This window comes from Carcharhinus amblyrhynchos, chromosome 20 (genome assembly GCF_965287045.1).
Source record: "Carcharhinus amblyrhynchos chromosome 20, sCarAmb.v2.hapA, whole genome shotgun sequence".
Classification (NCBI taxonomy): Eukaryota; Metazoa; Chordata; class Chondrichthyes; order Carcharhiniformes; family Carcharhinidae; genus Carcharhinus; species Carcharhinus amblyrhynchos.
In genome coordinates, this window is record NC_137343.1 from 7,928,739 (window position 1) to 7,956,015 (window position 27,277).

Consider the following 27,277-nt stretch of genomic DNA (forward strand, 5'->3'; position numbering starts at 1 on the left):
CAAAACTTTGCAGCCCAGTTGTATCCAGTCGTGATGTATTTTTAAATTTGTGGACATTGTTGGCAAAGCCAGCATTTGTTGCCCATCCCTCATTGCGCTTGAGAAGGTGATAGTGAGCCACCTTCTTGAACTGCTGAAGTCTGTTTTGTGTGTGTACACCTAAAGCACTGTTAGGAAGGGAGTTACAGGTGCAGCCCTTATCCTACCAGGTCGTTGAGGTTACAACTTCGGAAGGTGCTGTCAAAGGAACCTCGGTGGGTAGCTGGATTGCATTTTGTAGCTGCCACTGTGCATCAGTGGTGGTTAGGATACCAGTCAAGTGGTCTGCTTTACACTCTCCTCCGCGGAGTTGGCTAATGAACCAACAAATATGAGGAGGAGGCTCAACAACGACAGAACTCAGCACATTAGTACAAAGGACAAGGCTGAAATAACTCTGCTGCCCTTTTGACGTCCCCCATTCACAGATGCCAGTCTTGATTTAGTCCACATAATATCAAGAAATGGCTGAGTGCTTAGGGTACAGTGAAGGCAATGGAATCCAACAAAGCATTGGCTGTAGTACTGCAGGCTCGTTCTTCCAGAAGCAGCTGTGTCTCCAAGCCAAGCTGCTCCAGTACAGCGACGTCACTGAAGCCTGTCCAGAATGTGGAAGATTGTCTGGGAGTGTCCTATTCAGGAAAGGCAGGACATATCCAACCAGGCCAATTACTGCCTTATCAACATGTACTCCATCATCAGCAAAGAAAGGGGTCATCGACAGTGCTATCAAGCAGCAAAAATACTCAACAATAACCTGCTCATCGATGCTCAGTTTAATTTAACCAGGATCATTTGACTCCAGACTTCATCGCAGCCTTGGCCTGAACATAGACAAAAGAGCTGAATTCCAGAAATGAGGTTAGACAGATTGTCCTTGAGACTAAGGCAGTATTTGACTTAGTGTGGCATCAAGGAGCCCCAGGAAAATTGAAGTTGATGGGAATCGGGCAAACTCTCCATTGTTTGAGCAATTTCGAAGATGGTTGTGGTTTTTGGAGGTCCCATGACAATATTGCAGGAGTGTCCTAGATCCAGCTAATTGTAGCTGCTTCATCAATGATCTTCCTTCCATCATATGGCCAAAAGTGAGGATATTTGATGAATGTTGAACACCATTTAATGATGAAGCAATGGGTCTGCACGAGTTGGACTATATCCATGCTTGAGGCGATAAATGGCAAGTAACATTCTTGCCATATGCAGGTGCCAGGCAATGACCATCTCCAGCAGATAATCTAACTACCTCCCCTGGCCATTCAGTGCCGTTACCATCAGGGGAGGGAGAAACCAGAGCAACAGCTGGATATGCTTTTTCATTTACTGTTTTGATCAGTCAAATTATCTCATTTACTCACCCAGAACCATAATAACTTCAGTGTACTTATTCAATACATAATCGCTAAACAGGAACATTTATCAATGATGTTCAGAAGGGGCCTGCATTTGGACAATCCATTTACTGCTTCCAAAGTGTGGCATAAGGACACAAATCAGAGTGCAGCACATTTCCCTTTTCTCTTATACCTCCTACAGATTTCTGCGCTATTTAGGATGCATGATTATACTCACTGATGGAGCTGTATTGTTGAGCACAAAGGTTTTCACGCAGTGAGTTGAAGTGCTTCAGTTTAGTATAATTATAATGAGTGCAGTATAAACAAATATTTAAACCTTTTAGCCCCTACAATGGGCCTCCGTGTAAATTACACTTATTAGCCTGTTAATAAGTTCATCATTTAAACACCTGTTTCCTCCCATTTTGTCACTTTTCTCCTTTTTCCCCCTGCTGTTTTGTTGATTCTGAACGTTGAGATGGCCCTTTTTAAATTTATTTTCGGAAACAGGCTCCCAGTAGACTAGCAAATACTTTGGAAAAGAAATTAAACTCGGGCCAGCCTATCTTTTTCGGTAAACACTAGGGATCTTTTAAAGCAGAGCTAGATAGATTAGAATCATAGAATCCCTATAATGCTGAAAGAGGCCATTCGGCCCATTGAGTCTGCACCGACAACAATCCCACCCAGGCCCTATCCTTATAACCCCAAGTTTGCTAGTTGGCCTGACAAGGGGCAATTTAACATGGCCAGTCCACACAACCCACATGTCTTTGGACTGTGGGAGGAAACCAGAGCACCCAGTGGAAACCCACACAGACGTGGGGAGAACATGTAGACTCCACACAGACAATGACCCAAGCAGGAATTGAATTCAGGTCCCTGGCACACTGAGGCAACAGTGCTAAAGGGTGGAAGGTTATTGGGGCTTGGCAGGAATGCGGGATTGAAGTTACAAACAGATCAACTATGATCTTATTGAATAGTGGAGCAGGCTCAAGGGGCTGAGTAGCCGCCGCCTCCTAATTCATATGTTCATATCTATCTCATGACCCTATTCCAGGTGTCGTTCTCCCAGTGCCCTGGCTAACGCTGCTGCCACCTTAACCAAAACCAGATTGTTTGGTTACTTAATTTTTCATGCCGTTAGTGACCCAAGTCTGACGACATAGGAATTGTGACATCTCCTCAATAATTAATTTCCTGGCATAGTTTTGGGACTCAATAAAGAGAACTGACGAAGTAAAGCATTGTGAAATACAGGTTCTTTTCGGTGTTTTGTAGCTGTAGTTTGCAGCTGGTTTACATCTTAATAGTTCAAGAAAGTGTCTGTTAAAGTGCTTTATTTGCTTACTGTTATTTTTGTTACGAAAATGCTGAATGTTTGTAAGTTTCAAATAGCATGTATTGAATAAGTGGAAGTGAGTAACAGGAAGTAGTATTACAGAATCATAGACTCCTGCAGTGCAGTGGGGGGACTTTTGACCTGTCAAGTTTGCACCACAATCCCACCCAGGCCTAATCCCTACAACCCTGTGCATTTACCTTAGCTAGTCCCCCTGACATTAAGGAGCAATTTAGCATGGCCAATCCACTTAACTTGCACATTTTTGGAACATGGGAGGAAACCAGAGCGCCCGGAGGAAACCCATGCAGACACAGGGAGAACATACAAACTCCATTCTGACAGTGACCCAGACCAGGAATCGAACCCAGGTCCCTGGCACAGTGAGGCAGCGGTGCTAACCTATGCCACCATGCTGCTCCAATTTAGCTCTTTAAGCCTGCTCCACCACTCGTTATGATCATCGCTGATCATCCAGCTCAGTAACCCGTTCCCACTTTACCCCCATATCCTTGATGACTTTAACCCCAAGAGTTAAATCTAACTCCTTCTTGGAAACACACAATGTTTTGGCCTCAACTGCTTGCTGTGGTAGCAAATTCCACAGGCTTACTACCCTCTAGGTGAAGACCTTTCTCCTTATTTCAATCCTAAATAGTTAACCCCCTATCCTCAGACTGTGACCCCCTGGTTCAGGTCTCCTCCACCATTGGGAACATTCTTCTTGCATCTGCCCTGTCTAGTGCTGTTCAAATTTTATAGGTCTCTACAAGATTACTTACTCACCCTCTCACCCTTCTAAACTCCAGAGAATATATTCCTAACAACTCAACCTCTTGTCATACATCAGTCTGCGCTCCCTCCATAGCAAGAATATCCTTCCTCAGATAAGGAAACCAAAACTGCACATGATATTGCAGGTGTTTCCTTATCAAGGCCATGTATAATTACCCTTGAATCCCCTTGTTATCAAGGCCAATATACCATTTGCCTGCTGCACCTGCATGCAAGCTTTCAGCGATTGACGTGCAAGGTCACCCAGGTTTCATTGCATATTCCATTCTCTCAATTTAAAGCCATTTGGATAATCTGCTTTCCTGTTTTTGCTACCATAGTGGATAATGTCACATTTATCCACATCATACTACATCTGCCATGCATTTGCCCACTCACTCAGCTTGTCCAAATTATCCTGAAGTATCTCTGCATCCTTCTCACAGTGCTCCTCCCAGCTTTGTCGTCTACATTTTGGAAATACTACATTTAGTTCACTCATCAAAATCATTAATATACTTTGTGAATAGCTGATTTCCAAGCACTGATCCCTGTGGTACCCCACTATCCACTGCCTGCCATTTGGTAAAAGACCCATTTATTCCCATTCTGTTTCCTGTCTGCCAACTAGTTTTCTATCCATCTCAATACATCTCTCCCAATCCCATGCACTTTAATTTTACCCGCTAATCTCTTACGTGGGACTTTGTCAAAAGTCTTGTGAAAGTCCAAATGAGTCACATCCACTGATTTCCCATCGCCAAATCTGCTAGTTATATCTCTGGAGAATTCCAGCAGATTTGTCAAGCATGATTTTCCTTTTGTAAATCCATGCTGACTCTGTCCGACCCTGCTACTGTTTTCCATGTCCTCTGCTATTAATTCTTTAGAATGGACTTTTAGAATTTCCCCCACTACCAACGTTAGACTGGTCTATAATTGCCTGTTTCCTTCTACCTCCCTTTTTAAATAGTGGGATTACATTCGCTACACTGTTCCAGAGTCTATTGAGTCTTGCAAGATGGCCACCAATGCATCCACTATTTCTTGAGCCATTTCCTTCAGTCCTCTGGGGTGTAGACTGTCAGGTTCTGGGGATTTATTGGCATTCAATCCCATCAGTTTCCCTAACACCATTTCTCTACTAAAACTGATTTCCTTCGGTTCCTCCCATTCACTAACTCCTGCGTTTCACATTTCTGGTATGTTACTTGTCCTCCTTTGTGAAGATAGAGCCAAAGTATTTATTTAATTGGTCAGCCCTTTCTTTGTTCCCCATTATAAATTGCCCTGTTTCTGACTGTAGAAAACCTATATTTGTCTTCACATACCTATAGATGCTTTTGCAGTCAGTTTTTATGTTCCCCACAAACTTATTCCTGTACTCTATTTTCCCCTTCTTAATCAATCCCTTTGCCCTCCTTTACTGAATTCTAAACTGCCCCCAATCCTCAGGTTGGCTGTTATTTTTTTACTGGCCAATTTATGCTTCTTGGATCTAATACTATCTCTAATTTCCCTTGTAAAACAAGGTTTGGCCACTTTTCCCTTTTCTTTTGCGCCAGACAGGAATGGACAGATGTTGCCGTTAACCCAAGCGCTTTTCGAATGTTTGCCATTGCTTATCCGTTGTCATCCTTTTAATTAACGTTCCTCAATCCATCAGAGTCAACTCGCACCTCACACCGTTGCAGTTTTCTTTATTTAGATTCAGGACCCTAGACTCAGAATCAACTACATCACTCTCCATCATCCCCAAGGGTCTCACAAGCAGTTTGCCGATTATTCCTTTCTCATTACACAATACCCAGTCTAGGATAGCCTGTTCTCTATTTGGTTCCTCAACTCATTGGTCCAGAAAATCATCCCAAACACGCTCCAGGAATTCCTCCTCTAGGATATTGCTACTAATTTGATTTGCCCAGTCTATATGCAGATTAAAGCCATCCATACTTACAGATGTTCCTTAATTGCATATATCTCTAATTTCATGTTTACTGCCATTCCCAACAGCACCATTACAGTTTGGGGATCTATGTATAACCCCCCACTAACATTTTTTGCCCCTTGATGTTTTTCAGCTCTACCCTCACAGATTGCACATTTTCAGAACTAACGTCCTTCCTCATTATTGTGTTAATTTCCTCTTTAACCAGCAATGCAACCCTGTCTTTTTCCTTTGTGTCTGTCCTAAATACTGAGTATCCTGAATGTTCAGTTCCTATGTGTTCTCCTGTTTATCCAGCTGTCCCTTAAATAAATCTGTACTGTTTTTCTCCATTACTTCCTATGATAGTAAGTTTCACATTCTAACAACTCTGTGGATAAAGAATGTAAGGAAAGAACGTGGGCACAGGAGCAAGTGGGTGGCTCTTTCGGAGAGTTAGTGTGGGTGCAATGGATTAAAAAGCTCAGGCTGTCACGTAATATATTGTAAGAAACTGAACAATATTGCACTCTCCAGTTCAGATAATTATATCATATACTTCTGCAAAATTTTATGAATAAAGTGTAGTCTTTGAGGAAAGTGAAGCTGTGTGCTGGATCAGACTTGTTCAACTGATACCCTCAAGTCACACCATCACCATTAAGCAGACAGAGCTGCTTTATGATTTTGAACCTTCTGCCTTGTTACTGAACTCGGGTCTTATCACCAGTTCTGCAGATTGGGATTCTGATTTTGGTTAATCAGCAAATAACTGAATCATCTAACCCACAAAAGGGACCAGGATTCTTTGTTAAACCACTAGGTAGAAGACTTGATTTGCAACAGATAGGAAGCTAAAGGGTGAATATTTAATTGCCTTTCTTGGCCCAGCATGCTGAGAAGGAATACTACTAATTTGATATTTGGTTAGTTTACCAAATTAAATTTGACAAGTATGCATCAGGATACAAAATTCTCCCCCCCCTTTCTTAAGCACTCTGTGTCAATCCTTCTGTGCTCTCCCTTGTGCTGCTCACTGTCCCCAGACTAAGAGGACAGTCGGGCATCCTTTTCCAATATGTCTTTACAAACAAGTTGGTCCGCGAGTGCAACGCAGAAGGTGGTGCAATTTTCCGTTACCATTTAATGTGTAAGCACTATTATATTCTAATCGTTGTTTGGCTGTTGTGTGAAATGGATCTTCAGTCTAATTGCTGTTTGTATATACTTCCCTACAGCTGCCCAATATGACAGAAAAATAGCGGTATTAGATTATGTGGTGCCATCACCTAAAGGTAAGAAAATAGATTCCTGTGTTAAAATACTCAACCTGCTTAAAGCTGGGGTTGGTGACGTGTACCTCTCTGTCCTTGAATTTCTGACGTTTAGCTTGGAATAGGGCTAGAATTTGAGTTTTGTCACTGCATCGATGAGACTTAACCTCTACTATCGTCTTCGATCAATAATAAAAAATTGCCACAGAAGTCACTCTGATCCTATCCTGCTGAAGAGAGCTGGTACATACTTTAGTTTTAATTTTACTGATTTATTGATGTAGGACGTATTTTGGGTGAAAGCCACGACTTCATCAGACTAGAGTTTGTGACCTGATGCTTAACATAGAAGTAGGCTGTTCAGCCCATCTTGCCTGTGCCACCTGAGAAAGAATAATCCAACTTAATCCACCCTCGTCCTTGAGCTGTAGTCCTGTTTCCACGCTAAGTGCACAACCAAGTGTGTTTTTAAATGTGATAAGGGTTTTTTTCGTCTCCCACTCTTTCAGGTGGTTCCAGACCTGACCCACCTCTGGTGGGGGGAAAAAAAACTCTCAACTCCCCTTCAATCTTCCACCAATTATTTCAGAATTCTACCCTTAGATTATTGACCCCTTCCGCACCCCTCAATTAGACCATCCCACAGCCGCCTCTGTTCCAGAGAAAACAACCCCAATTTATCCAACCTTTCTTCACAGTTAGAGTTCTTCATACCTGATGATATCATTGTAAATCTCCTCCCCACTTATGCAATCACAAATAGTGAATGTATATTTAGGCAAGGTGTAATGTTTACAATTTAATGATTTATATTGGACAAACAGTTTGTCTTGACCTCCTTTCTGCTCCAGACAGTGACTCATGCTGGTTTCAGCTCCACCAGTGCCCAAACTATAGTTGCCAGTAGCTGTCCTCTGCCTTGCCCAAGTCACCATTCCTCAGGTGGACACATGGTAAAATTGGTTGACGTTCCCTTAGATGCACAGTAATTTGGAACACTAATATGAGAGACTGAAATGACATTACGTTTATTGGGTTCCGAGCCCAAAGTCTTTCCTTAAAGTCTCATATGTAATATTCTTCTCCTCTATGGAAATAACAAAGCCGGTTGTACCAACATGTTGAGTGGTAGATTGTTTGTCCAGCAGGCCTTGACTGTCTGCTCCCCAGGTGGAGCTGAGTCCACTGCAGCCTCTTGGCAGGCTTTGACTTGGTGGCCACATGTGAACCTGACCACAAAACATGTCCTGACTTTCCAATCCCAGAGAGGCCTGATCTGTCTGTTAATCCCCAACACTACCATCTAGAGTTGTGCAAAGGTTAGAACTCAGTGAAGGGTTGAGATTTTCTTGGAACAAAAGCAATTTGTAAATGGGACTCTAAATGCATCCTTGTGCCTCTGGTTGCAACTCAGGACTGAGCTCCATGGTCTTGCCACTCCTGCCTTTGTTACCCTACCTCAACTGCAGCTTCTCCTTCAGCTCCACCGTGAAGGCGGCACCTTCCACCTCCCTGTTGAATGTGACCTGATTTCTGCTGACATTTAACTTGTTCTTTTAAGAGTTTCTGTATGAAGCCATTTTATATTCCTACCTGTTGCATTACTAAAACAGGTAGACAGGAATTACAGCTTCTGAAACACTTGACTATCCCTTGGTCATGGCAGCGGTTTGGGGTCAGATGAAGAAGGGCTCAAGGAAAGATTTATTTTTTTAAAAAAATCAGAAAATAGAGACTTTTAATGCTAAGATGTATGCCTAAATTCCATACATAAACCATAAGACAGATTGCAAGAGCAAAAGAAATTCTAAAAAGTGAGATTCAGACAAGAAAATGTCGATATTTTGGCCATTTGATCAGAGCTGAAAAGCTTCAGAAGCCTCTTCTTGAGGGGAAAGTGGAGGGCACCAAATGAGTTGACCGAGGCATAGCTGGATGATGGACATCACTGAGCGGTTATGGACGAGCTACAGTGGATGTTTGAGGATAATACGAAACAGATGAGCTTGACAGCAGATCTCCTGGTACAACCAGGACAAAGACAAGAGAACAATGCCTTATTTGCTTTAACATAAACCTGTGAATCATTCATCAATTTGAATTTGTGTTCAAAGTACAAACTTGGGATCAGTTTCAGTTACTTGAGAGTGCTCTTGCTTCTTATTGAGTTGTGGGTGCAAGCCCAGTCCCTGAGATGTTTTAATACCGCGGAGTGCTGCACTGTTGGAGGTGCCACATTTGGATGAGAAGTTTGGTTGAGGCCTTGTCTGCCTGTGTAGATTGGTGTAAAAGATCTCATGAGGGGTGTCCTGAGGGCAGGAGAAACATTGCAATAACAAGTTTTTTTCACTTCATTCAACCTCGTATTTTTTTTTAAACTTGGGAATGTGGCGTGTGTTTTGTTGCAAGAAAGTGTGCAACTTACATCATTGTTTGCTGTCTTCTAGGCACGAGATGGGGTCTTGGTGGTACTTGTGTCAATGTAGGCTGTATTCCCAAAAAGCTAATGCACCATGCAGCCCTGCTGGGAGGTGCCATTAAAGATGCCAAGAATTATGGTTGGGATATATCCTTGCCTGTACACCATGACTGGTACGTTCAACATTTTAAGAAAATGCAATTCATTGTTTGGTCATTTTATTATGTTGTGTATCACATTTGGAGGCCTTGAGAAGTGGAGAGGCATTTATTCCAGGAGGATAGATTATACATACTGTACAGTAAATCATAATGAGAGGAGTACAATTAATCTTTACCCAGAGCAAGTGAATGGAAGAATCAACAGGCAACCCACCCAAGAAGGTTGCTTGCATTTCCATGGTATAAACTGCTCAGGCATATCGACGTGAACCTGAGAGTGGTTGCTTTCTCCCTCCTGTTCAGCAGGGAATGATGTGGAGAATCAGGGACATAGAAGCACAGTTCGCCTCCTTACATTTAAAGTCAGCAAGTGGCAGAATGCCACAGTTGGCAGAATTCTTATTGCAAAGTCAGAGGATTTTGAGAGATCTATCACCATCAAAGACATGAATTCACGATTTAATGGACATTTCACTGCAGTACGGTGGGTGTGCTGCATTGCTTATGATGTCATCTTTCGATGAGATATCCAGTAGTTCAGAGGGGAACAAAAGATCCTGTGGCATTAATCAAAGGAGGACAGGTAGGTCAGGGCTCTGAAGAAGAGTTGTACGGATTTGAAACGTTAACTCTGTTTCTCTGCGCAGATACTGCTGGACCTGCTGAGATTTTCCAGCATTATCTGTTTTTTATTTCAGATTTTCAATATCTGCAGTATTTTATAAACAGGGAGTTCTATCCCCTCGGCCGATGCTCCTCCCCTCGGCCAACGTGATCTTGAACAGATTAATTGGTCATCTAATTTATTTTTTGTGGGATTTTGCTGTGTGTAACTTGGCCGCCCATTTTAAGTATATTACAACAGTGACTTTAAAAATAATTCATTAGTTGTGAAGAGTGCTGATGTTTCTTTAAATTGATTTTTTGCGTTAGTGGGGCCAGCACATTAATCTCTCTCTAAATCGTTTAGAAATTTTGTTTTGTATTTTTCTGAAATTTTCAGTTAAAAACACGCAATTGATTCCTTTTATTTCTCTTCATCTCCCTTTGTTCCCAGTCTCTCTCTGACGTACAGTAACATGGGCAGTAGTTCATTCAGTGGCCGCCCACCCAAGTGTCCATCCTTCAGCAGTTGTGCTAAGTTTTTGTGCTTTAGGGTGAGAATTTTACAGCACAGAAAGAGGCCTTTTGGCCCCTCATGTCTGTGCTGGCAATCAAGCACCTATCTATTCTAATCCCACTTTCCAGCATTTGGTCCATAGCCATGTATGTGTTTTGCGTTTCATGTACTCATCTAAATGTTGTGAGGGTTTCCACCTCTTTCAGCCGGTCCCGCCAGTATCCGGGAGAAAAGCCTTTTCTTATGCTCCCTGCTATTGACCCCTTTATAAGGGGAAAAGTTTCTTCCTATAGCCTGTCTTTGCCCCCCATAATTTGATGCATCACAATCAGCTCCCCTCTCAGCCTAACCAGCCATTTTGACTGACCACTTCCACTGTTAAACCGGAATCTCTCCCTCAACTACATATGCACACTTGTGAGTCATTGGATAGAAGTTAGCATTGTGAATCCTGGTTGCCTTCTCCTTTGCCTGGTTCTGAGATGCTTAACCAATTGTAGTATATCCGCCATGACCCCAGATCAGCTACCATGGCACACTGGAACCTGAGGTCATCTGATCTGCATGACCTTTTGCTGTCATGGCAACCATAAGTTAATGCAAGCAATTTAAGCATCATTGGTACTTCATAACTCAAAGTGTTTTCTCTTTGTGCAAGCAATAGTTTCTCCTTTCTCTGCATCTGGCGCAGTTGGAATGCTGCCATTGAAAAGTTGGTGATTTGTTGTACGGTATGTATAAGAGGAATGGAATTGATGTTTTACACTGACAGATAAATAGGAACTTCTGTGGTTAGCGTAAACTACTGGTCGTGACGTGTTTTAATGAAGATGTTTCACTGGTAGATCCATTAAAAACAAAATTAATTATAGAGAATTATGATTATCCTTGGCATCCTTTACTTCTATTTCTGTTGTTTAATTTGTGAGAGTGGGGTGGGACAATGTGTTTTAATAGCTTCTTGACCTGATTATGTAAGGGAACTGAAGTGACATCAATATGAAGTACTGTAGTAGCATTAAAGGGCATTACGTTTTCAAGTTTATTTGTTGTAAATTGTAGCTGATAGGATTGTTTAAAAAATACAAAAATGTCTCCTTGGGTTCCTGGGAGTTTCTTTGTATCAGAGAAAATACCTGTCTTGATTAATGAAGTGAGGTCATTTCAGAGAGACCTGCTAGCACTGACTGGATGGTTTGCTTAATAAGTACCAAAGATGAGCACCAATATTGGTGCTGACCAGCTCTGTTGGATTACAACAGTTAACTTTGCCTCTATCAGAGATCATTGGTTACACCTGGGTGAAGATGATATCAGTGATCATCTGACAAGTGGGAGGCTTTCAAAAGTGTGTTAACCAGGGTACAGGGTAAGCACATTTCTTTTAGGGTGAAAGGCAAGGCTGGTAGAAGTAGGGAACCGTGGATGACTTGGGATATTGAGGCCCTGGTCAAGAAGAAGGAGGAGGCACATGACGTGCTTAGGCAGCTGGGATTAAATAGATCCCTTGAAGAGTGCAGAGGATGTTGGAGTTGAGTTAGAGAGAAATCAGGTGGGAAAAGGGGGACACAAAATTACTTTGGCAGATGAGACAAAGGAAAATCCAAAGAGTTTCTACAAATACATAAAGGGCAAAAGTGTAACTAGGAAGAGAATAGGGCCTCTTGAGGATCAAAAAGGTCACCTATACAGATCCACATCAGATGGGTGACATCCTAAACGAATATTTCTCATCAGTATTTACTGTTGAGAAAGACATAGATGTTAGAGAACTTGGAGAAATAATAGTGATGTTTTGAGAAGTGTACATATTACAGAGGTGGAGGTGCTGGAAGTCTTAAAGCACATCAAGGCAGATGAATCCCCAGGACCTGATGAAATGTATCTTAGGACATTGTGGAGGCTAGGGAGGAAATTGAGGGTCCTGTAGCAGAAATATTTGAATTATCAACAGCCACAGATAATTTGCCTGAAGACTGGAGGGTGGCAAATGTTGTACCTTTGTTTAAGAAGGACTGCAGGGAAAAGCCTGGCAACATCTGTAGTGGGTAAGTTGTTAGAAGGTATTCTGAGCGACAGGATCCACAGGCATTTAGAGAGGCAAGGACAGATTACGGACAGTCAGCATGGCTTTGTGAGTGGAAAATCATGACTCATGAATTTGATTGAGTTTTTTGAAGGGGTAACCGAGAAGGTAGATGAAGGCAGTGTAGTTGACATTATCTACTTGGACTTTGGCAAGGCCTTTGACAGAGTAGGTTGTTGCGTAAGGTTAAATCTCACGGGATCCAGGGTGAGGTAGTCAATTGGATGTAAAAATTGCTTGATGGTAGAGACCGTGTGGTTGTAGAGGTTGTTTTTCAAACTGGAGGCCTGTGATCAGTGGTGTGTCTCAGGGATTGGTGCTGGGTCCACTGTAATTTGCCATTTAAAATAATGATTTGGATGAGAATTTAGGAGACATGGTTTGTAAGTTTGCAGATGATATGCAAGATTAGTGACATAGTGGACAGTAAAGAAGGTTATCTAGGATTGCAATGGGATCTTGATCAATTGGGCCAAGGGGCTGATGAATAGCAGATGGAATTTAATTTAAATAAATACGAGGTGATGCATTTTGGTAGATCGAACCAGGGCAGGACTGACTTGGTTAATAGGGCATTGTGGAGACTTATAGAACAAAGAGACCTAGGGGTACAGGCTCATAGCTCCTTGAAAGTGGAGTCACAGGTGGACAGAGTGGTGAAGGCGGCATTCGGCATGCTTGGTTTCATTGATTAGAGCATTGAACACAAGTGTTGGGATGTCTTGTTGAAGTTTGTACAAGACATTGGTAAGGCCATAGTTGGAATACTGTGTACAGTTCTGATCCTATTATAGAAAGGATATTATTAAACTAGAGAGTGCAGAAAAGATTTACTAGGATGCTACTGGGACTTGATGGTTTGAGTTATAAGGAGAGGCTGAATAGACTGGGACTTTTTCTCTGGAGTGTAGGAAACTTAGGGGTGATTTTAGAGGTCTTTAAAATAATGAGGGGCATAGATCAGCTAGATAGTCAATATCTTTTCTCAAAGGTAGGGGAGTCTAAAATTAGGGGACATAGGTTTGAGGGGAGAGATATAAAAGGGTCCAGTGGGACAATTTTTTCACAGAGGATTAGTGAGTGTCTGGAATGAGCTGCCAGAGGTGATAGTAGAGGCAGGTACAATTTTGTCTTTTATATAGAGGGATATGGGCCAAATGCAGGCAATTGGGACTAGCTTAATGGTTAAAAATTGGGTGGCATGGACAATTTGGACCTAAGAGCCTGTTCCTATGCTGTAAACCGCTATGACTATGACCTGCTAGGCAGTATCTGTTCTGCTTAATGCCTTTTTTGATTGGCACTGTTGTATGATTAGGAACTTTACCCTTGAATTATTAATTTAGGAGCTGGAGGAGGGTATTTGGCCCTTTGAGCCTAGTCCAACATTCAACAAGATCATAGCTGATAGTCTACCTCAATTCCGCCTTCCTGCATTATCCCTATATCACTTTGTTGCCTTAATATCCAGAATTCTGTCAATCCCATTTTGAGTATACTTATTCAGCAACTGAGCATCCACTGCTCTCTGCAGTGGGGAATTCTGGAGTTTCACAATCATTTGAGTGAAGAAATTTCTGAACTTAGCTTGAAATGGTTGGCACCATATAATCATTTTTGTCTCATTTGTACAACAGGGTGAAAAGGGGTATATAATCCGAGCCATGTATTCTGGTTTGCTGTGCAGATTATTTTATGTTTTCCTGGGATATGAGCATTGCTGGCAAAGCTCGCATTATCCTTGAAAAAGTTGTGGTGAGCTGCCTTTTCGATCCACTGTAGTCCATCAGGTTTAGGTATACCCACAGTGCTGGGAGTGCAGGAGGAGTTCCAGGTTTTTGACTTGGAACTGTGGTGTAGTTCCAAGTCAGGATGATGAGTGGCTTGGAAGGGAGCTTGCAGTTAGTGGTGTTCCCATGTACCTGCTGCCCTTACAAGTGGTGAAATTTCAGGTTTGAAAGCCATTGTCAAAGTAGGCTGGGAAGGTGCTGTAGTGCATCTTGTGAACAGTACACACTACTGCCACTGTACACCAGTGGTGAAGGGAGTGAATAGGCGTTGGTGAATGGGATACCAATCAAGCAGCACTGCTTAGAGCTGGATGGTTCTTCAGTGTTGATGGAGTTGCACTCATCCATGCAAGTGAGGAGTATTCTGTCACACTGCTGACTTGGTGGACAGCCTTTCGGGAGTCAGGAACTGGGGCTTTCGGCTGTTGAGATCATTCTTTCTTGTTGGAGATATAGCCTGACGTTTGTGAGGTGTGAATGTTACATGCCATCTGGTAGGATAAGTGAAACATCTTGCTCATTTTTGCATATAATTCGTGCATCGATAGAACAAATTGAAAGTGTAATTTTCCAGGGAAAATCCAGATGTTTTGCAGCAGATTCTGTGGCCCAAGTGTGATGCAGTGTGCTTCATCTATCTTTTTTAACATGTTCCTGTGCTAGTGTTATTTTTCTTGAACCTTACTTTTAGTCTGGAGCCTGACAAATAAGGAACCTTATTTGTGCATTATGACCCAAGTGCATGCGGTGGTCATTTATCCTATTTCAATTACACTACTTGTTAACAGTTCATTATTAACCCCAAACCCAGCCATCCCAGATTATTATTTGCATAAATCCAGGGTGGAAGGTCATCAGGAGTGTGGGTCTGCCTACACTAGGTTCGAGAAAATGTATCCACAGCAATTTTGAATGGTAATAATAATCATAATTCAACAGCTGGCAAAATACCGCAAAAACTGGGAATCTGAAAAATACGCTGGAAGTGTTAGAAACACGAGGCAAAAAAAAGCTTATTTATGTTGCACCTTTCATAACCACAGGGCCTCCTGAAACACTTTGTAGCCAGCAGAGTACTTTCTAAAGTGTAGTCACTGCTGTTATACAGGAAACGTAGCAACTAATTTATGCACAGCAAACTTCCAAAACAGCAGAGTGGTATTGACCAGCTTATCTGCTGTTTTCTTCTCATGAATAAATAATTATAGAATCCTTACAGAACAGAAGGAGGCCATTTGGCCCATTGATTCTGTACTGACCACCATCCCACCCAGGCCTTATTCCCGTAACCCCACATATTTACTCTGCTAATCCCCATGACACTAAGAGGCAATTTAGCATGGCCAATCAACCTAACCCGCGCATCTTTGGACTGTGGGAGGAAAGCGGAGCACCCACAGGAAACCCATGCAGATATGGGGAGAATGTGCAGACTCCACACAGACAGTGACTCGAAGCTGGAATTGAACCTGGGTCCCTGGCACTGTGAGGCAGCAGTGCTAACCACCGTGCCAGGACACACGGAGATCTCCCCTGCTCTGATTCCAAATGCAACTTCAGGGAATGGGAGAAGAGGAGGCAGAACCAAATTGGAAGATTTGTGATAGGGTAGAAAGCAGGAGAGATGAAGGGTGATAATGGAAGGCAAAAGTAAATTGCGATGGAAGAAACAAAAGTTGGGTCTAGAGGTGGTTTAAGCATCAGACTTGAGGTAAATGTGAATCCAGCTGTGATGCAGCAACTCCTCCAATTACACTCCTGTATTTCATGTATTAGTTTGAGACCAGTACCCAGGTAGAACGATGAAGAACTGTGGACCAGAGTTATGCTCCTGACTGCAAAAGCAAAATATTTTGGATGCTGGAAATCAAAATAGAACCAGAAAATGCTGGAAATACTCAGCAGGTTGGGCAGCATATGTTTTGATTTGATTTATTATTATCACATATTAGCATACAGTGAAAATTATTCTTTCTTGTGCGCTATACCGACAAAACGTACCGTTCACAAGGAAAGAAAGAAAGGAGTGCAGAATATAGTGTTACAGTCATAGCTGGGGTGTAGAGAAAGATCAACTTAATGCGAGGTAAGTACATTCAAATGTCTGACAGTAGCAGGGAAGAAGCTGAGGCCCGTGACCTCAGCCTTTTGTATCTTTTTCCCAACGGAAGAAGATGGAAGAGAGAATGTCCGCAGTGCGTGGAGTCCTTAATTATGTTGGCTGCTTTGCTGAAACAGTGGGAAGTGTAGACAGTCAATGGATGGGAGGCTGGTTTGTGTGATGGGCTATGTTCACGATTTTTTGTAGTTCCTTGTGGTCTTGGGTAGAGCAGGAGCCATACCAAGCTGTGATACAACCAGAAAGAATGCTTTCCATGGTGTATCTGTAAAAGTTGGTGAGAGTTGTACTGACATGTTGAATTTTCTTAGTCTTCTGAGAAAGCAGAGGGGTTGGTGGGCTTTCTTAACTATAGTGTTGGCATGGAGAAATCAATCTGTGGAGTGGAAAACAGAGTTATGATCTCCAGTTTAATGTTTCAGATCTTTCCCCGTAGATGCTGACAAACTGGCTGTGTATTTCCAGCATTTTCTGTTTTTATTTTATGCTTTCAGTTGCTTTCCCAGATTTGATTTATTATTGTCACATTTGTTAACATACAGTGAAAAGTATTGTTTCTTGTGGGCTATACAGACAAAGCATACCATAGAGTAGGAAAGGAGAGTGTGCAGAATGTAATGTTACAATGGTAGCTAGGGTGTAGAAAAGATCAACTTAGTGCGAGGTAAGTCCATTCAAAAGTCTGATGACAGTAGGGTAGAAGCTGCTAGGAAAATTAGAATTCTGTGCATGCAATTCCTGAGTGTAAATAAGTTTCCACAACAGATTTAATTGCAGGTTATATTTTTAATGTAATCAGCCATGGAACAATTCTTCACTGATATCTTAAAAAAATGTAAAAGACAGATTTTAAGTTGTTCATCGGTTGCACCTGTGGTTGTAATGTTCTGTGAGACAACCTCCCCATGGTGATGGTCTTGACATGTCAGAATTTTGTCTGGCTAGCTTGTAAGATTGCAGTACACCATTTCAATCACCAGAAAGTGAAAATTGCTTTCCATTGACAGAACTAAAGTAAACTAAAAAGTAAAGTTTATTTATTAGTCAAAAATGAGGCTGACATTAACACTGCAATGAAGTTACTGTGAAATTCTCCTAGTCGCCACACTCCGACGCCTATTCGGGTCAATGCACTTAACCAGCAACTCTTTCAGATTGTGGGAGGAAACCGGAGCACCTGGAGGAAACCCATGCAGACACTGGGAGAACGTGCAGATTCCACACACAGTGACCCAAGCCAGGAATCTACCCTGGTGCTGTGAGGCAGCAGTGTTAACCCCTGTGACACCATGCCCCCTGAAACCATGTAATGTAACTAGCCTGTGGGATGGTTTGACCCATTAATGTCAACAGATCTCTATAATAATTGATGCCCAAAAATCTGAGAATAATCATTGCATTTCGTTTTTAGAAGAATGGACTGTAAGATTTAAAGACTGAAAAGCAAACTCTAATTTTGGTCGTTTGCACAGACTTGCAGCAAAAACAAAAAGTTACAACTGGTTTGTTTACTTTCTAATGCAGTTTTGCTTCTAAAGACATGAATTGGAAATAAGTTAATCCATAACTTATTGAGTTTGTGTGATGATCTCATCAGGCACCTGAAGGTACATTTGGAAAGTGACGCGCCAGTTAGACTTGAAAAAATCAAACACTGTTGATTTGATAATTTCCCCTGAACCTATTAGCAAGTCTGCAATATGTGTTGCCTCACGCACACCTCTGCTTTGTGATGAGGAAGTCATTCTAATCTGCCTGCTCTTCCACTGACATGTAATAAATATATAGCTGTCAGGTTGCTTCAGCAAGGCATTCGCATCAAGCAAACACAAAACAGCAAGTGATTTATGGCTCTCTATCCTCAGGCACATAATAAGTTATAATCATCAGTTCATGGAATTCTGTTCTTTATACTTTTGCAGGTAGAGACCTAAAATAGGATGCAAGAGCCTGCAAAAGAGGAATAAGAGCAGAGAGTGCTGGAGAAATGCAACCAGTTTGGCAGCATCTGTGAAGTGAGAAAACAAAATTAATGTTTCAGGCTGAAAATGACTGTTGAACTTCTTTATCTCTTCACAGATGCTTCACAGACCTGCTGAATTTATCGAGCCCTTTCTGTTTTTAATTCTGATTTCCAGCGTCCACAGTCTTTTGCTTTTATTTTACTGACTAATGGGGACTCTGGAGATTAGAAAGATACTTAAAGGAGCCTTGTACCATTTTAGAAATTAATTATATGTTAAACTCATCCCCAAGAAAACAGACAACATAAATTATGAAAGAAAATTGGATAAGCTGTTTCATTTAGCCGCTCCCTACACAACCAACATGCAGTTTGCTTTATCACAGATAGACTTCACTCCATCAGCTTCTTGAGACTGGTGATAAGCCAATCTGCAAAAGGATAAAGTTGTGAGAAACCTATTCCTGACCACACCTCAGGTTCATTTGCAGAATTGTAACTGGTTTTGCTGTGAACCTGCCACAGTTAACTGGGATGAAGATCAGGGTTGGTTGGGATTGGAAGGAAAAGGAGTCTTCTCTTGTCTAGAAGCAAATATGTGGACAATGATGGGACACTAAAAGACCCTTTCATCCACTCAGCTTGTCCAACACAAATGTTACCATTTCCATTTGGGTGCTTTTGAGGTACATCCTTGTGCATAAACAGTTGACAAACAGCTTTCAGTTAATGACCACATCTGTGTCCTGATCCTTTACTTACTATTATAGCCACTATCACATGTCAGTTCAATAAAATTGTGACAGAATTTGTATCACAACATCACTCCTCCCCATCACCCATCCCTTGATTACCTTACTGCCCAAAATCTATCAATCTCAGTCTTGCGTATACTCTTCAATGAACATCCCCTGCCCTCTGGAGTGGAGAATTCCAAGGATTCACAGCACTTTGAGGCAATCTCACTCCATCTTTGTCCTAAATGGCAGACCCTTTACTCTGAGACAATGACCTCTAATTCTAGAATCTCCAGCCAAGGGAAAGAGGCTCTCAAGCCTACCATATTATTCTCTCTTTAACAATATGCACGGCAATGAAATTGCTCGGTTAAAATTCTCGAACTGTCTTCCTAACAGCACTTGAGAGCTGTAGCAGTTCAAGAAGGGAGCTCACCACTAACTTCTGAAGGGCTGTTAGTGATGAGCAATAAATGTTGGCCTTGATATTCACATCCCATGATGATCTGCATGTAAATCTTCTGGATAAACGTAGTGTCCGATGCCTCAGGTGCACGTAAAAATTCCATGGTGCAGTTTTGAAGAGGTATAGAAGAGTTCTGTCTGATATTGTGTCCAATATTTCAATTCCAATCAGCATCATTGAAAATATATGATTCGATCAATGCTGTTTGTGGGAGCTTGCACCATTTCCTACATTACACCAGTAACTGCATTTCAAAAGCACTTTATTGGATGGAAAATATTCTTGGACGTTCTGAGGTTTTATAAAATGCAAGTCTTTGCAGGCATTCACTGTATCACTGTTTGGCATTTATTGTTCCATCACCTTACAGTTCTCTGCTGTATTATACCAGCTGTATGTTTGTGGTGTGTGATTCGAAACACCTTAGGGCACTGACACAAGCTTGGTGTACTTAGCTTCGTATTGTTCCTGTATATGAATTAGAATCAGGCTGCGTAGATTGAGCAGGTTCACCCAGGGTTTGCTCGAAAGTGTCAATGGCGGCCTGACAGGGCACTGTCACTGATGCTTTCAATTTAAGAACAAACCCTTAAGTGATGTTTTATTGATGGTACAGTTTCATTATTGGTGATTTAAATTGAAGAATGCCACTCCTGATTCCAGAGTTTGGAATTTCCCTCTCTGCAGTTGCTGTCTGGCCTCCTGAGTATTTCCAGTATTTGCTTTAGTTACGGATTTCCAGATTCAGGTTACTGTGACTACTTGCCATTTGTTTGGATGATCATTGCTCGTGGCTTCATTTCCTCTTTAGGGGTACCATGGCCAATGCTGTTCAAAGCCATGTGAAGTCCTTAAACTGGGGACATCTAGTTCAACTTCAGGATAAGTGAGTATAAGCTACGCCAGTTGGCGGTTTCTGATTGGCACTAGCACTGCAAATTCAGTATTTTTCTTCCGAAATTTAATTTCCAAAACAGAACGTGTAACCTCTCCTTATCCTTAACAGGAACGTGAAATACATGAATCTCAAAGGTGTTTTTCTAGACAAACATACTGTTCAAGGGGAATCGAAGCAAGGTGAAAAGGTGAGGCTTTTGCAGTGGTAGTTCAATATTTACAGCACCAGTTTAGACACTTTTAAAAATACTTAGTGATAAGTGGGGGGCAGATTGTGTTTTATATGCAGTTGATTGAGAATTTTCACGGTGGCACAGTGGTTAGCACTGCTGCCTCACAACGCCAGGGACCCAGGTTCGATTCCCAGCTTGGGTCACTATCTGTGTAGAGTTTGCACGTTTTCCCTGTGTCTGCGTGGGTTTCCTCCCACAGTCTGAAAAACATGCTGGTTAGGTGCATTGGTCCGAACAGGCGCCAGACTGTGGGGCGAAGGGAATTTCTCAGTGTTAATTATGCTATGGGCAAGAGAGAGAGAATAAGAGTATTTTCTGTAAAATTACAGAAATGATTCTCCTGCTTCCGCCCCCAAGGTTAATATTATTACTGAGCAAAGAAGTATATTTCTTGGGGTTTTTTTGGTGGTGCTAGCAAGTGTATGCGAGGCCAGTTTGTATCCCAGAATATTTCTTGGAAAGCAGAGTATTCACAGCGAGTTGTGATGTTTCCTGCAGTAGCTAGTGAGGAGATTGAGCTTGGTTCTCAGGCAACAGGTTTGGCAGGGGCATCCTTCTCCCTGGTGGGATTTTCCAGTTTCAGGGTATTGCTGTTAATTATCGTGGGGCTAGTTCATGGCCTGGTCTCCTGACCGCAAATAGCTCTTAGCTAATTTCTAAAAGTAGACAAACATGGCTGCCGCATGTGCCTTTTCACAAGTTTAAATCCTTTTCTAAATTAGGGGGGGTTGTTTATGTTGATTTCACATCCATTGTTGTGAGTGCACACCTCTGAAATTCACCCAGCTTCACCTGGACAGGGAAGGTTGTCATGATGCATTATGGTTATCGATGTTATTCACTTCCATCTGCCACCAAGTGAGTTCCAATCTTCCCTTTTCGTTCAGAATGAAACCGGGAGTCAGGCAGTATGAAAATTTCATAGTCCTTTCGGGTTGGTCCGTTCAAAGATATGTGTGAATTCCCCAGATGGTTGTGAATATCCTTATGCCTGAGATTTGATACTGTATCTAGATCAGATATTAAAGGTTACGTGATTTGCAGCAAGCATTTTAATAACTTGTTTGTGTCCAGCTTTTAAGTGTTTACTGAAAGCTCATAGCATCATAGAATCCCTACGGTGCAGAAAGAGGCCATTTGGCCCATTGAGTCTGCACCAACCACAATCCCACCCAGGGCCTGTTCCCATAACCCCATGCATTTACCCTACTTAGTCCCTCTGACACTAAGGGGCAATTTAGCATGGCCAGGCCACATCTTTGGAGTGTGGGAGGAAACCAGAGCACCTGGAGGAAACCCACACAGACATGGGGAGAATGTGCAAACTCCACACATTCACCCAAGGCCAAAATTGAACCCACGTCGCTGGTGCTGTGAGGCAGCAGTGCTAAACACTGTGCCACGACACTCCACTATAATAAAAACATCACTTATTTTCAATTTATTTTAAACGTTTATGATATGTCCTCCTCCATTATCCCTTGTGTATCAAATATTTATTTCGTTCTCTGTAATTGTAATTAGAAATTAACTATAGTCAATGTATCTTACTCCCTGGGCACGTGGAAATCCCCTTGACATGACAGCAGACTGAAACTAGCCTTGGAAAATGGGAAATGTACACTACTGAGATAGTGAGGCCTTTGTGAGCAGCTTCTTTGATATCAGATCCGTCTCTGATGTAGTGTGTCTGCTTATTGCCTGTGATCAGTATGTTTTGAATGGAAGTTGTGTTGGGGGATAGGTACAGAGAATATATCTCCCCTGACTGGGGAATGTGGAACAGAGCGGGGGGGTTCGTCACAGAAATTCCTTCAGTCAGAAATAATTCCCACTCTTATGATCCCTTCAGCAACCGCCTGAGTGTTCCTTCAGATTCCTTGCACCCTGCAACATCAGCATCTGTCCCGCACCACATCCCCTTGCAGGTCAAAGTGTGACTGGCCCTGGCGATTGAAAAATGGTGCCCCTTGCAAGACATAGTTGGACATTTCTGTTGTAGCAGGTTACAGAATTGTTCCAGTGACCTACATTGCATCTCTTGCCAACTTCACCAAATTTGTTACACAAGTAATTTTAACTTTGAATAACATGCATTCTAATTTCAGACCATTCTAACTGCTGAAAACATTGTGATCGCAACTGGAGGCAGGCCGAAGTATCCCTTAGATGTAAGTTTCAATTGTCTCTTGTCCAGTCTGTAATACATAATTTGCTGGAACTTCCCATACATTTCGGGTCTAGAATCTTACAGTAGATCGGCACTTAAGGCTGCAATCCCACATGTGCAAAATCAGCAATTTCAGCTCCTACGAGGCTCAGAATATAAACTGGGTGCCTCTCTGATGGAGGAAAAATCTCAATGCAGCATAGCATTGTGCTGTTATTGGACGCCATGTAGCTTCATAGATTCTGGTCAGTAACATTTCATTGGAACGATGTTTTTATCGCTGCACAGATGTTGCCATACCTACTGAGTATTTCTAGCATGTTCTGTTTCTATTTCCAGTTTCAAGAAACTGCAGTATTTTGCTTCTGTGTGGTTTTGGTTTTGTCAGGCCTGGTAATAAGTTATACGCTAAACCTCTTTGCTGGGAACAGTACACGGGAGAACCGAGGAAGGGGAAAACATGCATCTTTTCTCAAGTTTAATTTTTTAATTTTCATGAACCTAATTACCAACCTTAGCGCAACACATTTTACATCCCTGTGTGTAATTTACTACTTCTTTCTTCACACACTGTCCATCCTTATAGTGTTTGAGTGAGACTGTCAACTTTGAGGTTGAGTGATGCACGTTGTTTGATCCTGTGTCTGAGTATAGTCTGTAGCACGTGGCAATGATTGATATCAGAACAACCATGTTCTTAAAGATGATTCAATTTCCCAGTAACTCGCCCAGATAACACAAAATAAAGTTATCCCTAGGGCTTTAGATTGATGATGTGCTATTCAATTTACACTAACCCTAATCACTGTATAAAATCTTCTACTTCATTCCAAGTAATAAAAAGTTACAAAAATTCTTGTTATGTTCAGTCATTGAATATCTTGCTGAGTTTGTAGAAGCAACTGACAAACTCTGTAAAAGTGGGTGCGTTTCTTCATATTGGTAAAAAGAACAATGTTTTCTCAGTTTTGTTAAGTTTTGAGATACTGAAGTATAGTCAAATCAGTAACAATGATCAGGGATAAGTTGCAATGATTATGGTAATTTTTCCATTATGATATTCAAATCAAAATGACACCTGCATTGCATATATAAAAAAAACTCCACTCACTTGCAGTTCCACAGTTGTCTAATTCCATTTCGCACTCACTTTTCAGTCGGGTTACAGGTAGCTCTCAGGAAGAGAAATTCTGGCTTGATTTTATCCTGAGTTTAATCCAGGAGCAATGAGGAGAATTGAAGTGCTTTCAGCAAACATTTTGGCTAGGATTAGCAGAGACGGGTCATTCCTGCGACTCTATTACTTTGCTTCACATTTGCGCGATTAATTGAAAGTTGCACTTGGTTGAAAATCAATTCATTTACAAAAATATTCCTGTTAACATCTTACTAATTAAATTGAAAATAATATTTTTGTTGTCATTGTCTGTTATAACAACTCATTGAAGCAATATTTATTTTGTCTATAAATTGTGTAAAATGCTCCTTTTGTTTCCAAAGGTTCCAGGGGCTGAACTCGGCATTTCCAGTGATGATATTTTTTGGCTCCGAGATTCACCTGGAAAAACGTGAGTAAATAATCCATTCAGTTGAACTTTCAAATATTGCGAAGAAAGCAGAGGTTGATATAAAATATTCCAAACTTGCAACCTCTGTCACCTTAGAAGGACACAGGCCGCAGATTCGTGGGAGCACCCACAACCTGTAAGTTTTGCTCCCCCCTCTCCTTTCTTTGCGCCATCAGCAACTTCAGCAATCATAATTTCGGCCCCTTTATCCAGATTATTTCTATAAATTGTCAAACATTGAGGCCCCAGAATTGGTTTCTGTGGCACGCCACTCTTTACATTTTACCAACCGTAAAATAGCCCATGTATGCCCACTCTGTTTCTTGTTAGTTAACCAATCTTCTATCCACGCCCAGACCATGAGCTTTTGTGATGCACTTTATCAAATACGTTCTGAAAATCTTAGTACAGTACATCCACCAGTTTGCCTTTATCCACAGCACTTGTTACTTGAACTCCAGTAAATTGGTTAAACACGATTTCCCTTTCACAATACTATGCTGATTTTGCTTGCTAGCCAATCTACTGGAAGCGGAAAGCTGCTATGTTTTGATTTGTAGGATGCACAGTGTAGTATTTAATGATTATTGGCTTCCTGTTTTTAAAAAATAGGATGAACAGTAACCCCTTGTCTTAAAAATATTCATGTCACCTGCTTTTAACTAACAAGCTGATTATGATGTGCCTTATGATGATGAACTGTCGTAAAACTTCTGATTAAATTATTAAGATTAAAAGTTTATTTATTAGTCACAAGTAAGGCTTACGTTAACACTGCAATGAAATAACTGTGAAATTCCCCTAGTAGCTGCACTTTGGTGTCTGTTTGTGTCAATCCGCCTAATCTGCACGTCTTTCAGGCTGTGGGAGGAAACCCACGCAGACATGGGGAGAACGTGCAAACTCCACACAGACAGGGGCCCAAGCTGGGAATCGAATCTGAATTCCTGGCGCTGAGAGGCAGCAGTGCTAACTATTGTGCCCCTGTGCCGCTCAAACAAATTGTCAAACGGATAACATTATTCAGTCTTTTTGACAAGGGGCCAGAAAATGGATCACTTGTAGCTCATTTCAAAGTCCACAAAATCTTTCTGATTTTCTGAATCTACAAATGCTAAAAGTGCCTTGGCTGAATTACTGGACATGATGTGGGTATGCCGGCGTTGGACTGGCGTAAACACAGTAAAAAGTCTGACAACACCAGGTTTTAGTCCAACCTATTTATTTGATAATATACTCACAAGCTTTCGAGGGGACTGCCTCTTCGTCAGGTGAATGGAGAGTTCTGGCCTCTAGTAATCTCTAAACTGTCTGTGCTTTATATGCTCTGTCTGAGGCCAGAACTCTCCATTCACCTGACGAAGAGGCAGTCCTCTCGAAAGCTTGTGAGTATATTATCAAATAAATAGGTTGGACTAAAACCTGGTGTTGTCAGACTTTTTACTGAATTACTGGAAACAGAGAAAATTTAAAATTCATATTTGTATTAGTTTGTGTTAAAAATGAGGTATAGTTTTAAGTTTAAGTTTAATTTGTATTGTGTTTAGAACTTCAGTTTTAGCTTCATTTTTAAAGATGTCGGCATTTTAATGAGGTTTTTATGAACCTTAAACACAAGGTACAAAAAACTAGGCTGTTGCCTAGCAACCGTGGGGACCACAAGAGAGAGCAAATTCAGTTAAGTTCATTTGGAATATGGTGACCCAGAAGGAACAAACCAGTCTGTAGAAACTGCTGGAAAGAGCAGAGGTCAAGCTGCAGGCTGAAAAACAGAAAGGTCCTGAAACCAGGGAGAGGGATAGAAGGTTCCCGGAAAACTTTCTAGTCAAAGGAGCAAAGAACTGGAATCTGGAAAACGGATTTTATCCAGAGAAGCTCCAAAAAACCAAAGCTGCAGAAAGCAGATGGAAAGCAAAACGGGCGTGTGAGAAGCCAGAGTTCCAAGAGGCTCACAGGTTGGTGACTCCTTACTACAAGACTGAAGAATTAGTGTTGCTTTGTTGGCAGGGCTGGGTATCTGAGCGATTGCTTGGAAGGTGAAGTTTAAATGAACATAGCAATCCAGGAACATTGAAAGGAGGGCTTGAAACCCTGTAAGTGGATCCTTGGTTAAGACATCGGAGTGAAAACGTCATTTGGGAGAGATCATCCAGGAGAAAGTGTCATTTGGGAGAAGATTCCAAGGCATGTTCTTCAGTAATGAAGATTGAAAACTCTTGTGTGAAAGACAGTGTTCCAGTGAGACCAGTTGGATCACCATATGACAAGTATCTGGGGATAGGGTTGGAATTGATGAGAGATCTGTAGAAGTTGCTTTGGGTGGCGTTGCCACTTGGTTTCCGAGTGTGAGGTGTTTTACCACAGTTTGCACGTTGGTTTACATGGACGGTGCTCATTGTGAACATTAAAGTATATGATAACTCATGTTATCCTTATTAATCTGTATAAACCTGTAAAAGTATAGTGGGGTGAAGGAGTACTATATTATTAATAATCTGTTCTTTTATAAATGTTTTATGCCTTTGTAACAAAAGCCTTGTGATTTTCCTGCTACTTATGTATAATTGTTTGAAAATAAGCTGACTTCACCTTTTTGTGTCTTTTTGTGTTTTGTGGGGCGGCACGGTAGCACAGTGGTTAGCACTGCTGCTTCACAGCTCCAGGGTCCTGGGTTTGATTCCTGGCTCAGGTCTGTGTGGAGTTTGCACATTCTCCTCCTGTCTGTGTGGGTTTCCTCTGGGTGCTCCGGTTTCCTCCCACAGTACAAACATGTGCAGGTTAGGTTGATTGGCCATGCTAAGAAATTGCCCCTTAGTGTCCAGGGATGCGTAGGTTAGAGGGATTAATGGGTA

At 41.7% G+C, this 27,277-nt stretch overlaps 1 protein-coding gene across 2 annotated transcripts in view; it reads left to right on the plus strand.

Moving 5' to 3' along the window:
• txnrd2.2 (thioredoxin reductase 2, tandem duplicate 2) overlaps positions 1–27,277 on the plus strand; it is a 95,346-nt gene that overhangs the window by 1,589 nt on the left and 66,480 nt on the right. For both annotated transcript variants that reach the window (XM_080208053.1, XM_080208054.1), the window contains exons 3-8: positions 6,661–6,717; positions 9,144–9,288; positions 20,369–20,443; positions 20,564–20,642; positions 22,796–22,858; positions 24,358–24,425. In XM_080208053.1, the coding sequence (XP_080064179.1) occupies positions 6,661–6,717; positions 9,144–9,288; positions 20,369–20,443; positions 20,564–20,642; positions 22,796–22,858; positions 24,358–24,425 (487 nt within the window). The remainder of the gene's footprint in view (positions 1–6,660; positions 6,718–9,143; positions 9,289–20,368; positions 20,444–20,563; positions 20,643–22,795; positions 22,859–24,357; positions 24,426–27,277) is intronic.